The 27,189-nt window shown below is 43.5% G+C and overlaps 1 protein-coding gene across 2 annotated transcripts in view; it reads right to left on the bottom strand.

Annotated features, from left to right (window-relative positions):
* The window catches only part of unc5b (unc-5 netrin receptor B), a 48,424-nt gene extending 24,931 nt beyond the window's left edge, over positions 1 to 23,493 (bottom strand). For both annotated transcript variants that reach the window (XM_044045656.1, XM_044045657.1), the window contains exon 1: positions 22,751 to 23,493. In XM_044045656.1, coding sequence (XP_043901591.1) covers positions 22,751 to 22,838 — 88 coding nt within the window. In that variant the 5' untranslated portion in view covers positions 22,839 to 23,493. The remainder of the gene's footprint in view (positions 1 to 22,750) is intronic.
* Between the last annotated feature and the right edge of the window lie 3,696 nt (positions 23,494 to 27,189).

Below are 27,189 nucleotides of genomic sequence, written 5' to 3'. Positions count from 1 at the left end.
GGGCAAGAAGCATTAATCCCTTAAAAACCAGGTTTTGTCAACAGCACAATTAACTTGTGAAACTTTTCATGGGCGCTTCTTTGTGCTTTCACTCATACGCCAACCTGTTTGCAGCAATCTTGCTTTTCACGCCCAACGTGGCTGTTGCGTCCGTCTGTCTCGATATATCGAATCACTCCCAATGTGTGGAAGCGTGGAAATGTTGCCAGGCGACAAAAGATCTAAACACGTCTATACTGGGAAACGCAGAGAGAGTCGTGTGGCGCTGATACCGTGTGAGACCATCTGATAATGGTTTGAACGTTTCCGTTTAAAAGTTACGCACTACAGATTTCACTGTAGCATGTGAAGAGTTAGCGAACTCTGCCCTGACATACGTATTATGTTTATTTCTTGACATATAATTTGATATGACACCCAATCTCAGGAGACACGGAGAAGATTGGTTCAAACTACACGTACAAATCACATCAGACACCTGGAGCGGGTGATAATGAGAAGAGAGGAGAGGAAGCTAAAGGAGCAGGAGACAATAGAACTATAATATGAGAGGAAGAAGATGGACGGATTAAAAATGAAAACCTGTTGTAGCATTATGGAGACGGGGAGCAGGAGAGAGGGAGACAGAAATAGAGCTCATATATGCAGGTGCAGAGCTGCCCGGGGAGGGGCGTGAAAATATGGACGTGGGTAAGTGCAGGTATCTTAGTTAACGTTAGGCAACGATAATGTGAGGGTGAGGAGGTGGAGGAGGGAGGACGGAAAGTTAATGACAAGGCTGTAAGCTTTGCAGTAAGTGTGTAGTGATGCTAAATGGGAAGGAGAGAAGGAGGGAGGATACGTGAATGGGAAGGGAGGTAGAGGTAGAGAGAGAGAGAGAGGGAGAAGGAAATAGTCCCTGGGTGCAGATTAAGTGCAACTCTTGATTAGTGTGTGTGTGTGTGTGTGTGTAGTGTGGGCACCGGCTATGGTTGCCATGATTGCCAGCACTATTAGCGATGCCTGCTGCTGTAATGTGTTATGACAGGGGCTGATTCTTGTGACTAACTGCTTTGGCAGTGGAGCTCCTCTGTCATGCTAATGAACGTATGAGGACATGAGCCAGATTGACAGCAGATTGACAGGCCACGCACACGACGTCTCACACACACACACACACACACACAGAGATAACAGAGGGTTAGACGAACGGTACACACACAAGACACGTGCAGACATAAACGTGAACACCATGTGACAAAACTGATGCAGGAGTCTCCACTCAAATAACTGGCTACCGAGTCAGTGTGACAGAGGTGACAAGACATGGACAAACAAAACCACACACACACACACACATACTACATGCACAGAGGCATGATCGCACCACACACACACACACACACACCCACAGCTTGACGTCACGCTGTTCCTTCATTGCGTCCCCTTGCATCAGAAAAATCCCTAGATATGCAGCACATAACAAGCAACATGCTGTAGGCAAAGAGTGTGTGTGTGTGTGTGTGTGTGTGTGAGAGAGCGAGGAGAGGAAATTTGTCAGCAGAAAAAAAAATCCTGAAATAATTAAAGTGCACTAATAATCTGGAAACAGGCGACAAGCAGAAACATTTGCAAAACTTACTTAAGGATAAAGGAAAAAAAATAAGATTCATCCCCGGTGTCGCTCTCTTTGTTAAATGAAAAACAAAAACACGTTGGATTTTTACTGTTCTTTTTTTTCCAAGTGGAAATACAGGGACAGAAATAAGCAGATAGCGAGGAAAGACAGAGAGTTAGGCCACGAGAAGGAAAGATTAGGGCACTAATAGGCAGAAAATCCATGTTTGAGAAAATAGATGAAGAGAGGTGACATAGCGATAGCAGGGGAGGACAAATGGAAATGCAGAAGATGGAGGTGTAATTCAATCTCCTCACCCTGCAGAATGTTGTGGCCTCGTAAGCAAAAGAAGTTCTTTGCAGAGGCTAATGGCTATTTTATCCTTTTGATCTCCTTTTATTCCCCACTTCTTCGTTTTCGCAAAATAAATTTCCCTCAACGGCTCAACTTGGAGAGACCTGCTCAAATAAGGCCAAAGGAGAGACGAAGCGAGACGAGACATCCATCCAAACTTCTCGTTTCAGTGGAGCCAAACCTTATCTCATACGTGCACGTCTATAACCACGCTTTAATCAAGTCGTTGCTGCTTAAATTAGCAAAAAACAATTAATTAATTATTGTGACTGCGGAGCGTCCAAGCATGAAAATACCTAAAAACCTAAAACAACAGGTAGTTAAGCATCATAAAGAAAAGTGCAGTTCAAAATAAGAGGGGAACTTGTTGACTGCCAGGTCATTCTCAGTGCAGCAGCAAAACAAAAGAGCAATAACTAAAACACAAACATCTCACTCACAGGCTATCACTTTAAGCCAGGCCAACTTTTTCATATCTGGCAATTTCAGGCACGGAAAACTCGTCACTGCATCACTGCTCCACTCTGCAAATGTAAATCTCGCTAATGTTTCAGGTGAAAATATTTGTCCTTTCCTCTGTGTGCTCACTCAGCGTTTGTGTCAATCATGATGCTGAGGTTCCTGTCTAAAAGTTTTCTTTTCTTTTCTTTTCTTCTTCTACTTCTTCTTCTTCTTCTTCTTCTTCTTCTCTTTATTGCAGCCACAGGAAAGTGTCCTTGACCCACTGACAGGATGGGGACTGGGCCGGAACAGTAAAGAGGACATCCTAAAGCCCTGGGCCAGAACCAGTATGACTGGACTGGCAGTAATGGCAGTGATCTGTGATGAAGAAGTGAGCGTGACGAAAAAGCCCTTTGGGCAGACAAATAAAATAGCCGTGAATGAGAGAGATGTACTTATACAAATATACAAATGAGTGTATAAGGTGAAAGAGGGGAAAGATGGATGGATGGATGGTAGGAGAGGCAGAGTGTCACCCTCCTGATGCCTGCGGCCAGCACGCACTGATGGTAACACTCAGTGGCCTGAGTGTGACACTGTGACAATAATGACGAGAGACTCTTTCTCAGTCTGTCTCTTTCTTCTCTGCCTCTCTCCGTCTTCTGTCAGTGTGTACAGCTCTGATCCACACCCTGACCTCGTCCTGTGACCTGGGTCAAACTGCAAAAGCCCACTCAGCAGAAGTCAGTAAGAATGTTTTTTTTTCCATTCAATTATGCCAATTGCAAATTTGGGGGGTCATGGTGTAGCACATGGTATCAACACCGTGAGTTTAGATTTATATGAAAGAAACAAAATGTATACGCTTAAAATATGACCCAATAGTGGTGCTATATGAAAAGTCTAGAATTATAGTTAGAAGGGTTAAAGGATTCACCCTGGACAGGTCACCAGTCCATCACAGAGCCACAGAGAGACAAAAAAACATTCATTCTCGCACTCAATTTAGTCAATTTAGAGTGTCCAGTATACTGTGGGAGGAAACCGGAGAACTCGGAGAAAACACACACACACACACACACAGAAAACATGCAAACTCCATGCAGAAAGGCCCAGGTCGTAAACCCGGTTCTTAACCACTACACCAACCGTGTGGACCCGGCAATAATGTTTCAAAATATCAATTCAATACATCCAATGTTAATATATGTAATTATATCCAATAGACATTTTACTTTTACAAATAAATGTCAATCTCATGATGGACACCACGTGAGACAGCAGTCAGTCCTATAGGGTTATTGATACGTTTCACAAAAAGATATAAAAATATCAGCATCGTGTTGGAACCACAGGGGAAAAAAATATCAAAGGATCACCAATATCTTCAGGGGAATATGAATATCTGTACAATATTGCATTATAATCCATCCAACAGCAGCTGGACCAAAGGACCAACCAGCATTACCATCCTTTAATAACATTTTATGGCCTAAATATGAGAAAAAAAATGGGCGTCACTATCTGAAGCAAGAACAATCAGGGCTGAGCAACGGCTCAAGTGGAGCTGCTCAGTGGTCAGCAGATTGCAATGCATATTTAATAGGCAGGTGTGACTCCAGTTCTGATGAAATAGCAGCTATTTTAAACTGAACTAATCAGAAAGAAATTGCTTTTTATTTTTATCTTATTTTATATCCTTTATGTGTTTGTGACTTAACCTCAGACCCCTATGCTGCTGCAAGAAGTGAATGGTCTAGTCTAATCTAATCTAATCTAATCTAGGGGTGGAACGCTAATATCACGATTTTTTAAAAGTGTGAGTTAACTAATTATTTGGTAATTGTTGCTTACAGTGGACGCAACGTTTAAGGAAAACAACTCTTATTGATTGATGTCTGGGTAAACAGTCAGAAGGTAAACTGTGCAGCAAGAGCAAATAATAAAACAATTTAAAAACTTAGTTGTGGTGTCTCCAGGTTTCCTCCCTATTATGATGCAGGCGAGAGGTCATGTGATCACATAGGTCCAGTAGTGGTCATGTGACACGCTGTGCGAGGAGAGCGGTGCGTGTTTCATGTCAATGTCAATTTGCACACCTTTAAAACAACAATCGCAATACTCTCTTAGACAATTTCTTCCCAAACCTATAAAATCATTTGCATCTAAGATAAAAATTTAAAAAAGTACCGTCATATTGAAAAGTATAGTTTGACATACAGTACTTCTGGTTCTCCTAAGCTGATGCTATGCCACTGCAATGAGGTTGCACATGGCTGTGGCTCCAGTGGACAGAAGGGCATTAACTCTCTGTCCTGGATCTCAGTGAGTGTGGCCCACTGAACCTCTCACGAACCCGAGGCCGCCCAGAGTCACCACTCCTCCCCTGCACTGACTCCCTTACTGCACTACATTTGTTTCTGACCTGTGCACTTGAACAATATGTTTTCACTGTGGTCCTTGGAGTGTGTGGCCCCTCTAATTCACGCGGCGCTTTCTCTACCTCCCTCTCTCCCTCCGTCCCACTCTTTGGCTTCACCTAGCCGATGCCATGGTAGCAGCAGTTCTGGTTAAGAGGTAGCCCATTAGGATGATGAAGAGGCCTTTCATCAGCACACTCCCTCAGGCCGAGCGCTGACAGGGGCTTTACCTCGACAAGCCTCTCAAACACACCGCTTGACGTGAGACAGCACCCAGTGAAGAGGTCCGCAGGCAGTACACACACAAACACACACACACACAGACTCTGAAAAAGGGAAGACTGAGACATTTATTTTGTCAGTCCATCTCAGCAGCAGCCAATAGAGTGTAGTGTATGCAGAGGGAAGACGAGAGGGGGCCAGAAATGAAGACAAGTCTGGACTAATTCTTACTCTGATCTATTTTTAATCACTGCCATACGAGGACTAATAGTGTAATAGTCTTGCACGACTCCGTCCAGATGGGTAAAGCAATCTTTCAGGAGGGGAAGTGCGGGAGGAAGGAGCCAGGATGTGCAGACGGAAGAGGAAAGAGACAGGAAAAGTGAGTGGAAACAAGACAGACACAGAGGGAGTGAGACAGACAGAGACTGATAAAGACAGAGAGGGAGAGAAAAGTTGAAGACGGAGAAGCCACCAGGGCCAAGATGACCTGAATTCATAGGACTGGTATTGATTACTCGAGGATGAAAAGCCAAAGAAAGCACTCTGCTTAGAGAGTAGATAAATTTACTCACACTCAGAGAACCTGGAAAGACAGAACTGGGCGAAAGTAACACACAAAAAGGTAGGCACCGAACAAGCACATTAATCAGATTAACCGATTTGCCTTCAATCTTATAAGGTAGGAGTAAAGACAGCTGCCTCATCGATTGCTCTGGTGGAAAACACAGTCTGACAAGACAAATGTGAATGACAGGATATGGGAATGAAAATGATCCGTGTGCAGTCAGGATACAAAAGGCATTTAAAAGAGCACACATGTAGCATACGGGAGACTAGACAATCTGATTATATCGTATTCTGTGAGGGATTTGTAGTTCTATTTATGGAGTGTGTATAGAGGATATATGGTACACACACACACACACACACACACACAGTGGTCGACATCATGTTTACTTCACATAAATTAACTTTTTATAAGCGCTTTTGGAATTTCGAGCTTGAATGCCAAAAACGAAGCTGCCTTCAATATACTGTAAATGTGCATGTATTTACAGTTATTTACAGTCAAAGAGCCGTGCAGCACCAATATTTTGCAGCACCTTTTTAGGGCTGCATAGACTCCCACTGGACTGGTTCTCTCAGCCGACTACATTTCCAGTGGTTGTACAATCATTTTTGGCAGCAGGAGGGATAAGCTACCTGCAGAAGAAAACATGTGGGAGAGACAGACAGTCGTCCTTGTTTCATGTAGAGTGAAGGCAGCTGAATTAAACTCACTGACACCGTGTCAAAGAAGTCGTCAGCGAGGATGCGTGTTTTGACTGTTAAGTGTAAACAATGGTTCGCGTGTGTCACAGTGTGCGGTGCAGCAAACCCCCATATGCACATTTAACAGAGCTTCCTTGATCAATGCAGTTGCTATTGTGGCATATTCCATTATACAATTCCAACACTACTCGGCTCTACTTGGATGGGCTCGCTATCAGGCACATCGTTTGCCATTACTATAGTACCTTCTCAACATGGGCGGAGTCACACAGCTGCACAAAACTGCCTTGCTGTCATTTTATATACAACACGCACAAACTAGTGCTATCTAGAAAATTCAAAAGCTACAGGAAAGCAGAGAAATAAAGACATTTGCACCCATATACTTGTCAATGCTGTAATTGGTTAAATAACTGCCAGATATGGAAAGTTGAAGTTTAGAGTACGTTTTTGGGACGATGTTTTCCAGTCTTTCTATTTCTGAGATGTCTCTTCATAATAATACTGACGGTCCAACAAAGTAACAACAGCTCTCGACTGAACGTACTGTGTTGGAAAACTGTGAGAATAGAACAGCTTGACCCACGCATGGCTGCAGTCAGTTGGGCCATTACTACACAATGACGGGCCGCTAACACGTAGGTGTTCCCCGCAATTTACAATCTATTCAGGCCCGAGTGACTTTACAAATGCTACTCTCCATGAAAACAAAGAGGCGGCTTTTGTTGTGTGCAAACGTGTGCAGACGGCGTGCGGGAAGAACAGGTGAGTGGTGTTTGTGTTGCCACACCAGATCAGAGAAACAATGTCGGATGTAGAGTACCATGCTCCATTCTTCTAGTATTACACATTATATCTTATATACAAAAAGAAACAGACCTCAAAGCAAACAGCTAATGACTGAACACAGTGTGAAAGCAGCTTCTCCGCAGATGCACACTGAGGACAATTTATGCTGTGACTTTATCAACTCAGCAGCATGCCGAAGCATGTTAATAACACTCAGGATTCATGTTAAGGCTTCTCTTATCGCAGCCCACACTAGTGCCCTCGTAACATCAATATGCTGCATTTCAAATTATCTTCTGCAAATCTGTAGGTCAGAGTTCACAGCCCTCTGTTAACTCCACACCCCAGACGCCGCTGCTCAATATTATAATACCTTCACGGTTCTGTATGAAGACCGAACGCTGCGCTGATAAGAACAAGCGCCACAGCAATCAGGGCTTCATCCACAGGCCCTGGAAATGTCTCAGAAGGGCCTCACCTTCCAGTGACCTTTGACCTCCATCTGTGACGATGAGTGTGTGAGAGGGTTTATTAATTATATTATTACTGCAGTGTAGACACAGAATGCAGTTCGGTAAAACATGGCCAATCATTATTTAATCAGCTGATTATCAGTTATTTATGTTATGAAGTTTACACATCTTTTGTCCTTAAAGTCTTTAGTTTAAATACATTCTTTTTATTCAAAATACATGCGCTGCAGTGCAGACACAAAATCCAGATCAGTTTTGTTTAATAAAAGTTTATTGGAGTATCATTTGTTATTATAAACTATTTTATTTTAAAACGTATCTGTCAAAGAAGTCTGGATCAATGTCGATCCAGACTTTGGATCCACATTACAAATCAATGTAGCCTTTCTTAAATTCTGCATCAGCAATAGAAACACCTACAATTTTTGAAAGAATTCTGGTGTTTGTGAATCAGTGCTATGACATGTCACACCACATTGTTAGTATACCGATCTACACTAGGGCCGTCACTTTTTCCAAAACTTTAATGTAAACAAATATATAATGACCCGTAATTTGAATATATTTTACCCATTATTTACTTTATGAACAATTATAATAATTGTTACATTTTTAACAGTGTTGGCAGTATTAAAGACAAAAGTCAATCAGTAGAATGGGACACTCTGACTTTCCATTCTTGATCTAAAATGTAATAATGCTACATCCAGTAGCCTTAATTTCTGAATTAATTTGATGGAAACAAAAGTGTGGCTCTCCTTTATTTACATTATTACCCACGGATGAGAACACAGCATGGATGTGCGCCCGGCGCTGTGTGTGTGTGTGTGTGTGCGCTCGTGTCACCGCGAGATGCAATTACACGTCTCTCCACGGAAGCGGTGGGTACTAGAGGAGAGAGGAGAGACCCCAGTCTCCCTCATATACAGTAGGCTTTCATGTTGTCCTCACTGCTGCAGCTGACACTGACATTTCATATGGCGGGAAACACACATGCGCCCTGCCGGCATATATCACACATAGACACATAATAACAGTTTGAACGTGAACTTTTAATCCCACTAATCTAATATTAATGAAAATTTCGAAGAAAAAGAGACAGCCCTAATCTACAAAGACTTTCCCTTTAATACAGACATTAGTCTGGCTTTGTGGATAAGTTGGCCGTCGGCCTGTTTGTACATTTAACTGTGTACAGAATGGCAAGAAGGAATAAATCTGCAACACTCCCGCCTCAAAGAGAGAGTGTAAAAAGGGCTAGTGACAGCATGAATATTCAGCATACATATGTCGAAAAATAACAGATCACAATCTCAATTTAATTACCTGATACAGAGGCTTGCTACAGTTTTGTTTTTTTCCCCGTGAAATATTATAGCGCGCACAGTGAAACTACTCTAAGTACAAGCACATTAATATACATTGCACAGTCTCCAATCATTTTAATGGCTGGTGAGACACTGAAAGCAATCAGTGAAGCAAATAAAAAGGAAGCTAAGAAGGATAGGAAGACCCAGGGAAGCAAAGTGGACGATATGAAGTGAAGCCTGTCTAGTTAATAAGTGTGATGATAAAAAAAACCAACAACACAGAAAGTTAGCTGAGCAGAAGAGGCAATTTTTTCTGACAGAGTGAGAGTTATCATACCTCCTTGTCTTCGACTCATCCAGAGTTCTGAGGTGTTCTATATAACAATAGCATGTGCGATCAATAACATCAATTTACAGCGGTGCGGTGCATGTAATCATGGGGTGTTCTGGTGTCCACAGAAGCAGTGACACACAGCTAGGCCTCTGGAGGAGCCGCCATGTGGGCTTTCTGCTCTTCCCCCAATAGCAAATACAAACACAGCCCTTCACCTTCTGTCTCACTCCCTTCATCTGCGCCATCGACACATATGAGCAATAAACCCCAGCTTCTGCTCCTCTTCCCGCCCTCTCTCCCCTTCTTGCGCACATGCACGGCCTCGCAGATGCACTTGGAAAGTTTCATATCATGTGATCCATGAGGAATCTGAGGGGTGTGAGGCACATGGACCAAAAATATCCAGAGCACCATGCCCTCCATCTAACTGACGGAGTGCCTCAGAGTAACGTCACAGCATGCGCTCCTTGTCCCCGCTCCCCTCCGCAATTCTATTATTCATCTTAATTGAGAAAAGGCAAGTAAGCGAAGGGGAGTACTGGGAGGATGTGAAGTGCAGGTTGCAGGCCGCAGGGATCTACTGTATGTTTTGTGTCCGTGAGAGGTTAATGTGGGCGCTTACTCTGAAGAATGTGCTCACCTGTCATCCGCTTATGGCCAAGAGTCACTTAAAAGGTATTTTCCTCTCACACATTAGCAAACAAAGACGTGGCAAATCATCTGTGGGTCTAAAATGTAATTATTTTCTGGTTTCTTTGCTCAATATAACATGGAAATGGAGTCAGGTGTGTGTGTATATATATGGAAAATTGATAAGAAATGCTGACCATAGTTCAACAATTTCAACTTCCCAGTTTGGAATAATATTCACAAAAGATACACACACTGTATATATTGTATATATTAAAATCACAGTTATTTGACTCAATTATTGAAGCGATTTAAACAGGTTTTTTTTTTTAAATGCAATAGTTTGTTTCTACAGGGAAGTACAGGGAATGCATTTATATTGCATTTTTATTTCCTACACTCACTGTTATTTTTTATTTTCCTGGGTATAGTGCTACAGTTTTATCAGATTCAAATTCCCCCACTTAGAGAGAGAAGTAAAAGGCAGATGGTGTTTTAAACTATCCTGAAAATGCAGACTTAACATATCAAATTGTCAAACCCAGATGGAGCCTCCGCTCTAACTGCACGCATACAAATGTTGCTCCAGGTAATTAGCAGAGGATTCAGGGTTTTTTGTTCTATTTGGCTATTTGAAGTTGTTCCCCGGCACAAGTTGTTTCATTGTATTGATAAGCATTTAATCATCGGTGGAATCTCTACATTGTCTGACAGCACCTGAGCAAGTACTCCCACTGTTCTATTAGAGAGTACATATTTTTAGAAGATGCAGCAGTATATCATTTGTGTTTGCTATTATTTCCCCCCCCCAAACCCTATGCTATCTAGGGCAATGGTCAGCATTTTTAATCAATTTTCCAAACACAGGAGCACTACGGCAGTCAGGAAATCCCAGCGGGGCAGTAGGGTATGGACACAGCAATAATAATAACACAAAATCTACTCTGAATTATGCTCTAAAGAGATTAGGTCAGAATAATCCCATGGATAAACATGGGGAGGAGGGGGAGGCTGCTTGTGATCAAACGCTTGTGTGTGTGTGTGTGTGTGTGTGTGTGGACAGTTTTTCCTGATAGTGGGATTTGTGTAAAGTTGTTGGTTTTGGGTGTAGGAGAGGAGGTGGTGATGATGATGATGATGATGATGACGGTGTTTATTTTGGGAAATGAAAGTATGTCTGAGGCTCACAGAGGTGTTAATATTAAAGTGGAACAAAGTGTTTTTTTTATTCCCTGCTCAAACAGAAGGGGTAATTCCCAGCGTGATGTGATTCCTGAACACTGTTGTTGTCTCAATGTCTCAGAGTGTGTGAATTATAAAATATGAAAGGCAAAAAAATGATCCATTGTGCCTGCATTTCATTCATAGTTTAAGGAATGGGAATATTTTCACTATTACATTTATATGTATGCATGAATTAAACAACAAGCAAGGGGTGGCTCCCGGTGTGGTCTCCTGCTGCTCTAGTCCTTCTTCTTGGTTGTAAAAAATGGTTCTTTGAGTTACTGTTACAAGTCAGCATTCCCTCTTTATCATTTCAAACCACTCTGGCCACTCTCCTCTGACCTCTAGCAACAAAAAGGCATTTTCACTCAGAGAACTGTGGCTCACTAGATATTTTCTCTTTCTCTGACCACTCTCTCTAAACCCTAGAGATGGGTGTAGATCAGCGGTTCCTGGAAAACTCAGAGCAGCCCAGCAGCAACTATGCCACATTAAAAAATGACTTAAATCACTTTTCCTCTCCTTGCTGTAGGTATGATGTATGATAAGCTTTATCAACCACCTGTTGTCGGCATATGTTTGGTACAGATTTGAGAGCGGTACAAGCTATAAACCATGTTCATGGCTCCAAATTGTGATTGTGGCCAATTTGCTTTGCTGTGTGTGCTGAGGGTTCAGGGATCAGAGCGTACAGGGCCGGAGCAGACCTTGAGGTCACCGGCTGCCTTTCTGCTGAGCAGGCTATTGTCCAGCACCTGCATGGCTGCACCACCGCGGGTCTATTCAGAGTCTATTCAGCGGCTTCAGCTACGTGCAATAGAGGACTCTGACCTATTGTCTGATTTCAAGTCTGTTTGAGCTGCATTAGGACGCTCACTTCATCTCCCAGCGAGTTCAGAGAAACATTTAAGTCCCCATGAATGGGGGCAGATTTACACAAGTTAAAAAGACACGTTAAACACATTCAGAGAAACTTCAGCTCTCAAACAGAGAGCTGCTTGACCTCTGTGACCAGTTTAAAACACACTGTGTGACCTCGGTTTGCAATCCTAGTGTGACACTGAAACACACGCAGACACAATTTAAAGAAAGGTATCAGGTAAAGACAAGATCTCGTCAACTAGATTCATAACACACAGGATTAATAACATACAACCGGACCTATTAGTATCAACATTTATGTGGGGGGTGTGTCTTTATTTGCATTTCTCTCTCTCTCTGCCGCTGTGTGAAATAATATGAAATAAGTGATGTTATAAAAACACTATATAGCAAATATGGATATTAAGACACAAGTGGCACTGCTAGCAACTCAGCTATTTGCCAAGTACTGGGTAAGTGCATGATCATGCACACAAAATGGCCATATCACACTCAGTAAAAAAAGCCATCTGGAGGCATCATCACTTCTATGAGCAGAATTAAGTCAGAGTGCAATGACTTTCTCGTTTAAAGTGTCTCCAAAGAGCCCCATTATTACCTTACCAGAATGCAAATGTGCTTTGGGCCAATTAAAGGTTGAGCCAATACCAATGTAAGCCCATAAAAAGCCGCCCTTCCATAATTATTCAGCAATATGACTCATGGGTGAGATAGGAACACTGGCCTGTAAATGTGTCACAATTATGACTCTGTGCTTAAAATGAATGCAGGAGCTGTGTAGATCATTCCCACGGTGTTGGAGCGGAGCCACGCATATGTTAGTGTCAGTGCTTCTAATGAGATAAATAGACTGGTGATAGTACTTATTAGGCCTCCATACGTGGCAGGTAAAGACAAGGGCCCTGTGGTGGATCAGAGGCAGTTAAATGTCTATTTTTTTCAGATCTCCCTCTATTAAGAGGTATTTAGGCGAGAGAGGAGGTTGTTTTTTTGTGTGTTTGTGGAGACAGACACCCTCATCCAGGATGTCTCTGTGTAATTACACGCCACAGAACACCGCCATTCCACTCCTCTTCACGAATAGAGATGAAAGACAAGTGAGACAGAGGCATGTAATCGCTCAAAGAGGGGGAGAGGAGGTGAAGGACTCAGAGAATAGGAGGACAAAAGGATGTTGAGAGGTGGGGAGGTTTTAATAAACCTCCTCTGTCTCTTGTTTACAGAGTCTCTCCTAACTCTCCTGATCTCTCTCTCTCACACACACACACACACACACTTTGACTGAGGCTTTCATTATTCTCAGAGTTGCCTGTTCTTCGCCTCAGGACAGATGTGTAAATTGTTGTGCTAATGGAAGGTCCACTGCTGAGAGCTTTAGGAGGAGTGGAGATTTACACACTCCACACCACTGTATAACCGTCACTCACAAATGCACGCTTACAGGAGCATGAAGAGGGACGCCGTGAGCGACAGCAACTCTCTCACACACACACACACACACTGGTATACTGACAGAGGTGTGGGTGGTGGCTGACATGTGCACATAAAAGTTCTATTTCCTGTTGCAATGCATCGTCTCTTGTCCTAAATCTAAGAAATAAAGCCTCCCTTACCTCATCACTAAGGGCACAAGAGCAGAGAAGTCATAATCTGTCACTGTTTCCCTGTAAAACGCTCATATGTTTCCATTACAGCCATTATTTACTCTCAAGGGCAAAGAGGCGACACCAGAAAAGTGCCCGTAAATGAGCTCCATTTGCTTCTGTGATTTTGTCGAGTTGGTAATTTTTGGGTAACAAAGTGCGACAAAAGACACAAGCTTGCAGTCACACCAATATAATCACAATTACGGAGCGAAATGTACCAAAATATTGAGTCATACCATCCTTTTAAGGGACATTACGTCATTGATCAATGAGCAGATCGAGAGAAAATTAAGCAATCATTTGATAATTGATTCATTTTATAGGAGCATGACATTTTGTGAAATGCACTTCCAGTGCCAGAGTTGTTTCATCTACCTCTCCTCAAGTACTCAAGTGTTTTTTGTTATGCAGTATATTAAATGCCTTTTAGTTAGTTTTAACTAATATACTAAGATATAATTGAAGGCATAACCTTATTTTACTTGATCTTCTTCTGACATTTAATAGATTACAGGTGGAAGTAATGCGATGATAATAATAATAATCAGAATAACAATTCCTTCAATTTCAATAGGGTCCTTGAGCCATTATTGGTCCATGAGCCAATAGTCACAATCATCATACTACAACTGCTGCTAATAAATAAATAAATAAGTAAATAAATAAGTAATTAAGTAAGTAAATAAATAAATAATGAAAATGATCAATAGTTCTTATTAGTCGTCTCCTGCTCACTTCCCTGCCAAGCCTGCATGACACTGGGCGACTGGTGTCTGATTATGCCAAAGCCACCGAGGGCTACAAAGTATCCATCTGCCCAGGAATCTGCCAGTCCCTCTGTCTGTCTATCTGTCTGTCTCTCCACAGGTATGTCTGTCTGTCCCCACGTGATCCACGTTTCTTTTAATAAGCTGTTGAAAAGGGGACAGAAGCTGGCTGCAGCGTGAAGGTTGAAGTTATACAGAGAGACACAGCTCAGTGTTTAATGACCCACTATAACTATACCTATTCATCTCCTCTGGCAGAGCGGCGAAACACCATGCGAGTGGTCCTCTGCTGAAAATATTGCGTCAGGCTAAATCATATGTCTTCAGCTGACTTGAAAAAAACCTGATTACAGAAACTCTCCAGTGTTCTCCTGTTGCTTTTCACATATGAAAACCTTTTTTTGACAGGACAATAAAAAAAAGTGCACAGGAATGCTTTACTTCACATGAAGTGGATGTGGGAGCAGATGCCAGGAGGCAAAAACAAAAAGAAGTGGCAGTCGCTGTGCTGCCTCCGTCCACATGAACCAATCAGGCACACATTTCAAGCTCACATGTATCCACGATCGATAAAACATCGATGTGGCTTTTCCTTTGTTTGCGTGAGGTGCTTTCTCTACCTGCTGCACCTACACACACGCACACACACACGCGCAGCACAGGTTGTTGCTGAGAGGATTGGGGGCAAAGTGAAGCAGTGCTACAGCAGCGACAGAGTCAGAGCAGAGACACCCGGAGTTAATGAACCCTCACCAGTCAGCATGGCTGTCCATCTGCTTTCATAATCCCCATAAACAGCAGGCCACGGGTTCTGCCCAAACAGCTAAACACACACACTTTCTCTCCCGCACACACACTCAACAGCACATCGTCATCCCAAATGTTCTGCATGACAAATGACCACTCTCTGTCTGTGTGTGTGTGTGTGTGTGTGCGGGGTAGTGTGTTGTTGGGGGAGGAGGAGGGTAAGGTGAAGTTCCCATTATAAGACCTGTGCGCCTTAGCTCAGCGCACCAGCTAATCTAAGTGGAATAGTGGGGAGAGGTGAGCGTGAGGTCGGCTATTGAGCCCATCTGGTCAGCAGCAGGTAAGAGGCTTGGAACACACACCCGCTGACACAGTTGATGCATGTGTGAGCTCATGCACTTAAATCTAACATTAATTACATGCCGGTATATATCTGCCACATTTGACCAGGCCTCGTTCCTGCTACTTTACACCAGACGATTCCAAAGTCTTTGGCGACTGACAGTGCGGTGGCATTTTATAGCATGTACAGCCTGCGTGGGGGGTGCAGCAGGAGGACAAAACGGCCTTTCCTTTTGTGCGATCAGAGAGGCTGCCAGAGCGAGAGAGACGGCTGCATACGAGAGCGGTGTGCTGATCGAGACGAGCGAGCGTGACCCCACTGTGACCCATGCAGAAAAGGGAGTAATACCTATACGGCTGACTTCCCATCGGCATGCACTCATCACACGTACACACACTCATGCCAACCACACAACCAAGAGGGACCTGTCAGGTTTTGATTAAGACCGGCATCCAAGGCGAGGACTGAATCTTTACTAGGGGTGGGAATCACAGATTTCCTCACAATACGACATGCAACACATGGTCCACGATTCTTTGAAAAGCAATATATTGCAAGACAATCATAGAGCGACACATCACGATGTCTGTCTGAAAGAAAACGAAACGTCCGTGAAAAGTTAAAAGTGCAGGATTTCTCTACTTATTCACAACATCGAGAACGCAGCTCCCTCTTCTTCAGCCAGGTAACTTCCGCCCAAGTTTCCCGCATTCATTTGAGCAGCGCCACCGCGAGGCGACAGCAAGTAGCGTCTTTATTTATTAATTAAAATATCAATATTTGCCCTGGCGTATCGATTACTGTATTGCCCAAGAAAGAACAACGATATATCACCAAATCGATGTTTTGACCCGCCCCTAATCTTTACTGTGTGTGTGTATGTGGAGCCCCTGGAGGAGAAACAGGAAGTAAAATCCTGGAGCTGAAGACAGGTGGAGAATTAAAGGGTGGATGAGGGCAGATCTCATTCTTTCACTCTTCTCTTTGCCGTGTTACTGATCAAGAAGGTTTGAGCAGAAACGGGGATTAAAGCCCCAACTGTGCGAGTTTGTATCTGTCGGCATATATTTTTTAGTAGGGCTGGATGAATTGGGGGTTTAATATTTTTTGTGTACCAGATTTAAATTGCGATGGAGCTTTACCAAAACAACTGTATTCTATTGCAAGTTTTGGGTATTTAAAGATATAAATTGCTTCCAACGTGCATTCATTTCTTTCTTTTTTTATTTCTTAGAACAGTGGTTCCCAAACATTGACACTGCTCCACCTGCACACTTGAAAACAAAGTGTCTTTCTGCACACACTCAGACACACACAAAAATAAGTCACCAAATAGATCTATTTTAAAAATGACCAGCATGTTCAGTGAGTAACACCAGTTCACTCTCTTTTTTAAGAAATCTGCTGCAACGTTTGGCTGAATTTGACTGTATGTCTATTTCTACACCAGTTTCAAAATGCAATCAGGCTGTTTGCATATCTTTTTTTTTTTTTCTTCATGTGTTTGTGTACCCCCTACATCACTTTGCGTACCCTTGGGGTTAGAACAGTCTAAAACAGGAGAATTAAACAGCACTCACTGTGATTTATTAATAACAGTGTTTTGGTTTTTTTTTCAAATTAGCAATTTTGGTTTGAAAACTACTCATTGCAGAGCCCCAGACTTCAGGATGAAGAGCACATTTCCTTAATGTTCAAACTGAAGAGAGGGTGGAAACGGAACGAAAAACAGACAGAGAAGAAAAGCAAAACAAGAAATGAGGCAGTGAATGGAATGGAAAGACTAGAGACAGAGAGGAAGGACAGGAGAGATCTGGATGTGACCCCTTTTGACCTATGATTAAGTGGCCAATCCATCTCTAGTATGAACAGGGAAAAATCAGTCAGTCACTACATTAAATAACACAGTCGCACCCTGCTGACAAACACCCAATCACACAAAACCTTCAAAGCCACCGCTAATCAAGACACACTCACTAATGCACTCGTTAAACACCAGTCCCCTTGATTTAAAACACAGGGGAGGAAAATTAAAACTATGCTTTTTGAAAGTCCTGCTGTTGCCTGTAGCTGCCTGCCATGCAAGCAGAAGGGAGCGCGGCCATTTCCGTTGCCGCTCGTCGTTAGAGATACGTGCATGTATGTTCAATATGCCCCAATCTCCAGGGAGGTCCGTGTGTCATTCCCCTACTTTAGACACACCAGCTGCTCAGTGTGTGCGCCGCAGTGTTAAGAGTCCCTTCCCACCTCACACAAGCCCCCGGTGGCACCCACATCCACTTACACACAGGCATGACAAAGCTTCCCTCACTCCCCTCCTTTACCTACCCTTAACAACCCAAACACACCCCCACACACACACACATTCATAAGTACCCCGAGGACAGATGGGACCTTAATAAGCGTAACACTCAGAGAAATGGGATTCTTCACAGTGCCTTCTAAAGAGCAATTCCCAAACTCCACCAGAGAGCTGGCTGGAAAAAAAGAAATGATGGAGTGAGTGAGATATGGATGACGGAGGTTGGTATATGTGAAACTATAAAGCTATAAATATGCCTGATGAGACTATCAAGAGAGGAAGAGGAAGGGGAAACGGTGAGACAGTGAAGACAATTTTTAATCTGGATGTGAGGGAATGTAGTTTTGTATGCCAAATTCATAAAAAAAAAAAATATAAGTCAGAATAATGCTTGCTGCCTTCCCTAATGCAGCATTTTCTCTCCTGGTGTATTATAAACACACTTAAAGCAAGCCCACATGACACACACAGATACAAACACACGCAAACAGACAAACAAACACAAGCTGTAGCAGATTGGCTGCGGTCTAAGCTCTGGAGTGGACTTGGCTCGACTGCTCTTTGAAGACAAAAAAGCCTGTGCTGAGAAAATGAGGGGGAATTTACGTGGCCTGAAAAACTTCCCCTTTTCAGGCGAGGACACACGCAGAGCGCTGGACCACGGCACAGCCAATCAAGTGCTGGCACCACTTCTGATCTGTGAACCTCGGCGCAGCCACTTTCACCAAAATGTGCGTGTGCATGCGTCTATCTTTGGGTATGGGGGGTTTGTTTAGGATGTGGCGCGGCCCCCCCACGGTGTATTCTGATCCTATTGGTCACGATGCTCCGAGTGCTGCTGAGACCTTGAAAGAAAATTCCTTCACTCACTCCCCCCCGAGTGACCCAGCAGGTCTTCCACCATTATACACATAAATGCTACCTCTTCATCAGTGAATGTGTGGGCTTTTGATACGAGATGTCAGCGAGCATATCGTAGTGACATATCTGTGATTTATTACGTTAAAACAAGCAGTGTTGGTCTGGTACATGAGTTATCATGCAATAGTTACACACACACACACACACTTAGATCCTGTTGATGGTGATCATGAGTGTGTGTGTGTGTGTTCTCTTGCTGCCCCCTTTACCCCACACAAAAGGGGCAGAAAAATCTCTCTAAATTCTTCTACTATTCATCTAAAGCACAATGGAACCCCACAGAGGTTTTCTTCCTGTTTCCCTGTCTGCCCCACCCATCTCCCCCCACAGGGCGAGATGGAGGGACAGGGGGGAACCCTGTCCTGCCGGCCCAGCAGCAACTTCAGCTCCCATCTGCCACCGAAACCCCCCCCCCCCCCACCCCCCATCACTTCAACCTCAGTTTTTATTTACTCCACCTACCCTTGTGTGTTGTGTTTGGAAACATTGCATTGATAGGTCACACATGCATTATGTATATAACATTAAAAAATATCAGTTTTGCTTGATCAAAAAGAGTTTGTTACATTAGTTTGTCCCTGTGTTTAATCACTGCTTTCTCAGCATGCAGGCCATGTGGTGGGAGTTAAACTAAACCTGTCTCACCAAAAACCAGCAAGTCATTACTGTTGATTCAGAGCAGGTATTCTTGTATTTTCTGAATAACATACGAACTGGATTAGTTGCTTTGCACTATACAGTATCGATTGAATCATTATCGTTCTAAATACCATGGGAACTTGTTTTCTTTGCAGCAGAAAATACTGACCTGTGCGTAAAATCACATTCGTCACAGGTCTGCTAATCTCCGCATGGAACCTTCTTCTGCTACTAATTCCGCTTTTCATTCTTTATAGTCAGCGCCCTCCTCCATTTACCTCTCTCTGTTTTTACCCTCTTACAGAGCCCTCGCTGTTTGGTGCAGATTTATGGTCCAATCTAACATGTACAATATTGGCAAAGCATTAAACATGTCTACTCTTAATACTGTGAGCTCTCTCCATCGATAAGAGCCTTAATAAAACCATCTCCCCAGTGGATTTGTGTCTCTTTTTCACTTTCCACCCTGTGCCTCCCTCCCCGACAAGAAGCCTCCCTCACCACCGTTTCTTCTGCTGCTTTGCAAACTTAAAGCGGGTTCCTGCTGCACGCCGCCTGCCTTCCTCGCATGCTTTTCCACCTATTTCCCCACCCCTTCACTGCCTCATTCTCTGGCCTGTGCCAGAGGTTTAATGACGCATGAATGCCACTGCTATGGAGTTTTCTTCTCCGCTCTTTCATAAAAAAATATTTAAAAGCCATGCCCTGAGATCAATCTATCTCAAAGTGTCTACCCATGGACTCATTTATTTTCCCATCTTCTCGTTGATATTTTTCCGCTCACTTCCACATGAACAGCAACACCCTGCGTAACCCCGCTCCGTGTTTGGTGCACACACATCCACTGCGACGACCCCTGGCTGCACTTGGCACACTTGCGTGAACTGCCACTCTTCTATGTAGCCTATAAATGCCTATTGGTGCCCTAAAACCCTTCACTAACCTCAAGAGCCACGCGGGTCAGTTACGCCAAGGAGAGCCGAGCAGCTGTTCCCCTCCCACCTCGTTCTCCTGTGCTGTCTCTGATGTCAAGAATTTGAGCATCATAAGCACATTTTAAATATTAACAAAGTCCACTTTGCACGTATGAATAATACAGCAGAGAGGGCAGTGCCTAGCCAGCGATCCCATCCCCTGCCGCCTGACGGTCATAAAACTAATGCACTTCTCCAGCTCGGGTCTGACGGCAGGACTTGCCTGAGGAACCTGTCTGACCTGCGCTGTGGCCCAAAGAGAGCTGTGCCTGCATCATGGTGCCCGACCACCTGTCCACATCGTTGCAGATGCAACAGCCTGGCAGCACTTCTGTTATGACTACATGTTTCTGAGCCACTTTAATCTAATCTGACATCTCAATCTGTTGAGGATCTTTCAAGCCAAATCTGCTCTGGTGTTTATTCGAGATTGGCTTTGTTGTCACATGCCCTGTTATTTTCGATGCATCTACGATTCACAGTGAATGTCAGGAAACTGCAGACCTGCCTTTGTGTGTATGAGTAGCCTTAAACACACATATATAATAATAATAATAATAATGATAATAAAGATTGTGAGCCCACTCATAGCCACGGCATTGTTATTCAGGAGCAGGAGGATTAACGCCAATGAGAGAACACATTCTAGAAGAGTGTCACTATTCATCCAGTCCTCTCTGGGAGTGTCTGACATGCTACGCTCCCTAACTCTGAACACTCGACTGCCCCTTCGCTACCCTCACCCTCACCTCTCTCTCACTCTGGTCCTGTCTTGACCTCCTGGTCTGGATTTAAATGACAATCTAGCCCATGGACACACACACACACACACACACACAGTCACTTAATCCCGATGTGTCACAAACAGTGTGTAAACACACTTTCCGTATGTTGTTTTTTTTTTTTTTCTCATTGTGATGAAGTCATTAATAAAGACACATGCTGAGACAGACAGTGGACAGCAGGGTAGTTACCCCAGACAAGTCTTGTAATTAATGTGTATGTCAACACAGAAAGAGGATCCATGTATTAGAAACGTGAGCTCAGCACATCCACGATATAGGCAGAGACCAGGCCAGGGTGGCAGGGAGGGGTTGTGGTGGGGCAGTTCACACACAATGGGAAAGAAGACAAATGCAGTCGTATGTCACCTGAATATACCTCTGCCTTCGCCCTCTCTACCCAACAGGAACTTCACTGGGCCGCACTGAGCTATTGTCCCCTGGTGTCCCCCTCCTCCCTGTTTATGTCAATATTTCTCACTTCTTATGCAAGGATTTCAGAACACCATCATTTTAATAAACGTAAGCTGCTTTTCTGCTCTGACTGTTCGGGGAATAACACAAACACAAGGACCTTGCGAGGTACGGCGCAGGCTCTTATTGGCATTTCCAAAAAATGGCCAGAGACCTGGACAGACGGACAGTGTGTCCCACACACAGATTTTATAGACAGTCAGATTCTCTTTTTTTGTTTTCGTTGAGCTGAGGTTTTGTTTCACTTTTTGTCGACCACATTGTTCTCTTTTCCTACAGTAAACCAAGCTTAAGCCACAATCCACTAAACCCTCAGATTCCTGCCTAGTATTTTATTCTAATTTGGCAAGGGGGGTGGGGGGGTGAGAATGTCCTGGCTTGCCTACCAACTGAGGCAAATCATTATTCTAACACTGGTCAGTGTTACCTTGATTCCCCCGGTCCCAGTCCCATCCTATGCCCTGCATGTGTGCCAAGTGGTTTCATCTCTTTGAGAGCTGCAGTCTTTGATGGCATTAACACAGAGCACTACACTGATAAAAGTCTACTCTTCCTAGATCAAAGCCGAGGCTGCTCTGACCAAAATACCATGTGCAACAAAATAAACACATAAATTCTTTACCAACAACCGAGCAATTCAAAAACAACTTGTACACAAAGGAGCATTGCTGTATCTTCAAACCGAGGGAGAAAATGAGAAGAATCTCTTCCCCTGGAGCTCTTGGAGTGATCTGTGTTTCTCTTCACAGGGTTTTGCACTTTCTGTTTTGGAGAAGCAAAAAGGCATGGAGCAAAACCTTAATTACTCCCTGCACACCAGGGGACTTTGATTTTTCTGCTTCAATAAGGAAAGAGTGTTCTGAGCTCAGATCTGCTCAAAGTCTGGAGACTTTTCTGCAGAGGGTTAAAAAGTGCTGATCAGCACATTGCCTCGACCTCTGCACTGTTACGGGTATGTCATAATCCAGGACCATTTTAATTCTATGGACCTAAAGGTAGGGTCTGCGGGTAACAGTAGTGCTGGATATTTTCAGAGAAATTGTAAAAAGTCTGAATATTTTTCGTTATTTGACTCTAAAGGAATAAAGAGAGAGACACCCGCCTGTCTCACGGGTGCGTAAAGTGAGTGTGTCGTAAATATTATGCACATCATATCGTAACAATAATAAAACTGTCCACACTGATGTTTCGTTTCAAAACTTACCGGTGCCAGACACGACATATCCACCGAACAGGAGCAGAAGAACAACAGGGCCGAGACCTTGGTCGCGCTGCATCCGAACAGAGTGCATCTTTTCCGGCTACGCCGTTGTTCACGCGGGGTAACCTGCGGTGCTTTAAACACAGACACACACCAAGAGGCGTCTGTCCGACAATGTCTTTAACCCTGGATGATTTTCTCAGCAGTCCCGTAATTGTTGATGGATGATGCGTTTTTGCGTTAAGAGTTCATTCAAAGCGCATCCATCCCCGAGCAACTTGTCAGTGGATGAGCAAAATCGAAACTGCGTAATCTCCGCCCGCAATCAAAGTTTCAGGAGGTCCGTATCACACTCGTTATCGGGTCTATTCACAGTAGATGACATGTCCACATATATATCTGCAGCCGGGTTGACAGGCAGCCATGAGCGCAAAGGTGCCACAAAAGTCACCAAAAAGTTTGACGCGTCGCTGCTGCGAAAAGAGGCAAAGTAGAGCAGAGAGAGAGAAAGAGAGAGAGAGTCCGTTTCCCATCACATTCAAACTTCTTCTGCGACCACAACGAGTAGAAAACCACGAAGTGATCACCGCTGCCGCTGCAGACTGGACTCCCGAGCCTGCTCTGTGTCCCTGGCCTGGCCAGTCTCCGTCCTCGTCCGCAAGGTGTAAACAAGAATAAACGCGGAGCGCAGCGCCAGCCTCCGGACTCTCAGTCCCCGCCTGGCCAATCATACACCATCCTCCTCCTCCTCCTCCGAGTGAAGGCAGAACAAGTGAAGGTAAACTAGTAGCAAGCGAGGAGGAAATACATTGGAGGGGGAGAGACAGAAAACCCGGACGCACGAGTGCACAGCAGGATTCAGCAAGAGCAAACGTCCATCTATCTATCTATCTATCCATCTATCTATCTATCTATCTTGACTCTATAAAATAGTCCAGCAGCACCAGTCTTTTCTTTTATGAGATCTTATTTTTTCTTCTTCCTGTCAATCCATCCTTAACGCACTCCTGGATCATATTTTACTGCAGGTGGCCACAAGAGAGCAGCCTTTCATAAATGAGTGCGTATCCAGTGGGGACCAGGACTGACTGAATCCTCCACAGCAATCATGATTATGAAACTCGTTTTTCCTGAATGACTGGATGGTGCTGATGGTGCCTGAACACCAAAGGGGGCCATGATGAAGAGGTGATCATTGCTTTGGAACTTTTTTTCCTCCTTTCAAAGCAGTAAACTGAAGATGTTGGTCTCCCATCAGTGTGATATTGGTAAGCAGGCATTCCTTTTTATTTAAACTTGGAAATATCTCACGTTATTTCATGAATCCGATGTTGCTGAACACTCCTCAGGTTACCCTCCCCTATGTTCACTCCTGGAGAAAACCATCTCTTCTGCTAACGGCTAATTTCTTCCATAGTTCATTAAAAAAAACACTGTTCCGTAAGCTGTGAACGCACTTTCTCAACACCTATGGTTTTCTTGCGAGACGCCTACACAACACTTGATTATAGAGCAGCAAATCTATGTAAATGCTCTAACTGAACGAGCATATGATGTGCAGACGGGTGACAAATGAAAGAAAAAATACATGCGTGGAGAATCATCACAAGAGCAGATGCCTCCATATGGCACATAAGGGCTCATTACAAGGTTTGCTGAAGACTAAAGTGCAAATCAGAATTCTCAATCATAGTTGAACACCATTGGGAGATTGTCGAACAACAGTTCATGTCAATATAATCACGCTAACACCACATGAGGGAATAACCTTTGCCCATCATCCCTCATCCTTCATCCCTCCATCTCCAAAAACTCCCCTTGAGAGTCGGTGTGTGTGTGTGTTGAAGCTTTGTAGAAAACTTAAAGGCACAGTAGACAGGATTGTTATGGCGTTACTCATCAGTAATTCCAAAAATGTTTCAGTGTAATGTGAATGAAGTGATCTGAGAGAATACACGTCCTCTCTGGTGCTGGCGCCTCAATGAAAACCTGCTATGCTGCGCAGAAACCTAAAAAAAGTGTAGAGTGTTGGGAGAATGAATTCAAAAGAATACATTTCAATATTGGCAGAGAGTTTCAGAGATGGAGAGACTGACTCACATCGTGTGTGTCTTTTCATGCAGATGAAAAGAGGACAGAGAGCAGTGATCCCAAAACACGAGTGTTTTAATAACCGCTGGATGAAAATCAAGAATCAATCAATTTCCCGGTGACTCATAGTCAATGGATCAGTAGCAGCTGGACTTGTAGCTGATCGTGATGGAATGACTTTTTATATCACTGTGACCTGCACAGACATGATCTCCAGTGATCATCCTGCATCATAACTGCACAGTAGCCTGTATATGACATCACATCAATATTTATATTTTATACCTATAAAAATGTCACGCGTGATCACTTCCCACTCCCGTCGTCTCATCTAACATTTCCCTTCTGTTGCTCAGTCTCAGGCAGCGATGATCTGAGGGGAATGTTGAGCCTTGCTCCTTGAGATTAGGCCGACATTAAGGCATTAAATGCATATGCTGAGGCACACAGAATGCTGGTATGTATGTGCTGAGCCTAAAGCGAGGCCCTCTTCTAAGACGTGACAGTATCTGGCAACCGAGCGGCATTACTACACTTTGCTCAAATCCAACTTCAAAGGTCATAATCCATCTGGACAAGTGACGACTCCCCGTGCCTCCCTCCTCCTCCAACAACAATCACACTGTGTCCTGGAGCTCAGAATACATTCGGGTTTATTTATTTATTCTCCGAGTCTTTATTGTGACTAGCGAGAGGAGGAGGAAGGAGGAGAGTGACAGAGAGGGGAGAGACACTGACGGGAGACGGTGAGCGCGAGAGAGGTTATGCGTGAAATGAAGTTCGCAGGTTGTGTTTGAGACAGATTTGCCTCCTGAAGCTGCAAATGCATTTTGTGTTTACATGTCTGTGCACGTCGTACTTTCTGATTGTGTGTCTGAGCCATTTTTTTTTTTTTACCAGTCTCTTCTTTCATATAATAGCCTACTGCTCCTCATTATAACTCTGTATAAATATTGCACCATCCCCCAAGTCACCTTCAAATCTTGACACTTTTCTTGCCACACGTATTTGGAGCATTCTAGGGTTATATGACACGTCTACCTTGATGAGGTCATACAGGGTGTTAACACTTTGCAAGCTCTGATTAGACAATTTGCCCCCTCTCCCTTCTGTTCTGTACATATTCGCAATTATTACCGAGATAATGACAAGGTTGAACTTGCCATAAGTCATTATTTTGTCCAGCCTTTGACTAAGACTAATTGAAGATATAAGCCAAGGGCAAGCAACAGAAAACTTAAAGGAGGCAAGAGGGTGAGGAGAGTCATGATCAAGCGGAATGGTATTCATATGTGATGCAGCTTACGGCGATAGAGACAATGAGAAGGCTTGGGCTATTATTAAGGCATAATAGGTTACCCGGCGAAGACTGTTTAGCTCTGCAGAGTCTCTGTTGCTTTGTGTTGCAGTCCTGACATAAAAAGATCGCGCTGCCTATCTCTGTAAAACAGAGGGGGGCTAAAAATAGGAGACGTGCTCTAGAAGTTGCTGTGGAGATAATTGAATATTATTTTCAGGAATGATTAAGTTGACCTATCCAGTAGACTAATTATTTCTCGCAGGCCAGTGGAGAACTTGTTTAATGGATTTTGGTCGCACTGAATAAAGCAAAAAATAAAGCAGCCTGTCCAGCATTCTGCTGACCAAGAGAACACCACCCGTGGTGAAAAATAGACAATAGCAGTCATAGGCGTATATCGCAGTATTTGAAGAGTGGTGGTTTAAATTTCCTCTTTTCAGAATGCAATGAGTCATGGATATTGCATTTTGAAAAGAAAACAGGGACCAAGGTCATACATTTCTATATTATGTACATTTTCAGTAGTGTCATTTATTTGTTTTTGGCACAATTGTTGTAACTTTACATCTTAATATCCTCCATGCAAAATGCACCTCACATGTTAAATCATTAGAAATATTGAATTGTACGACACACATAATGAGAATCCATCTACTGTATACACCTCTTGTCTTTCGGAGACACAGAGACAACCAAGCTTTCATACTCACAAAAACCCACTCACGTCCTGGGAGGACATGCAAACTTCACACACCAGGATTCAAATCAACGACCTTCCTGCTCGGTAAAGAAATTTGCTTACGGTATTTACATCTAGTGTTGTTGACGCTTGACTGCAATTGGATGGGTTTGATGTGAAATCTTCTCTTTATTTTAATTTAAGTCATTCATTAAGTCTTTTTGGAGAGCCTTGATTCTTCACAGGTGTTGTCTTGAGTTTTGTTCACCTTGAAAACACTTAAATGCACAATAACAAAACACCCTAGTTTGTAGAAACATGGGTTTAATGGTTGCATGTGCATCAAAAAGCAGTGTGTAGCTGTGATCCATA

The sequence above is a fragment of the Solea senegalensis genome, linkage group LG15, assembly GCF_019176455.1.
Source record: "Solea senegalensis isolate Sse05_10M linkage group LG15, IFAPA_SoseM_1, whole genome shotgun sequence".
In the NCBI taxonomy this organism is placed as follows: Eukaryota; Metazoa; Chordata; class Actinopteri; order Pleuronectiformes; family Soleidae; genus Solea; species Solea senegalensis.
This window is presented reverse-complemented; position numbering and strand designations above follow the sequence as displayed.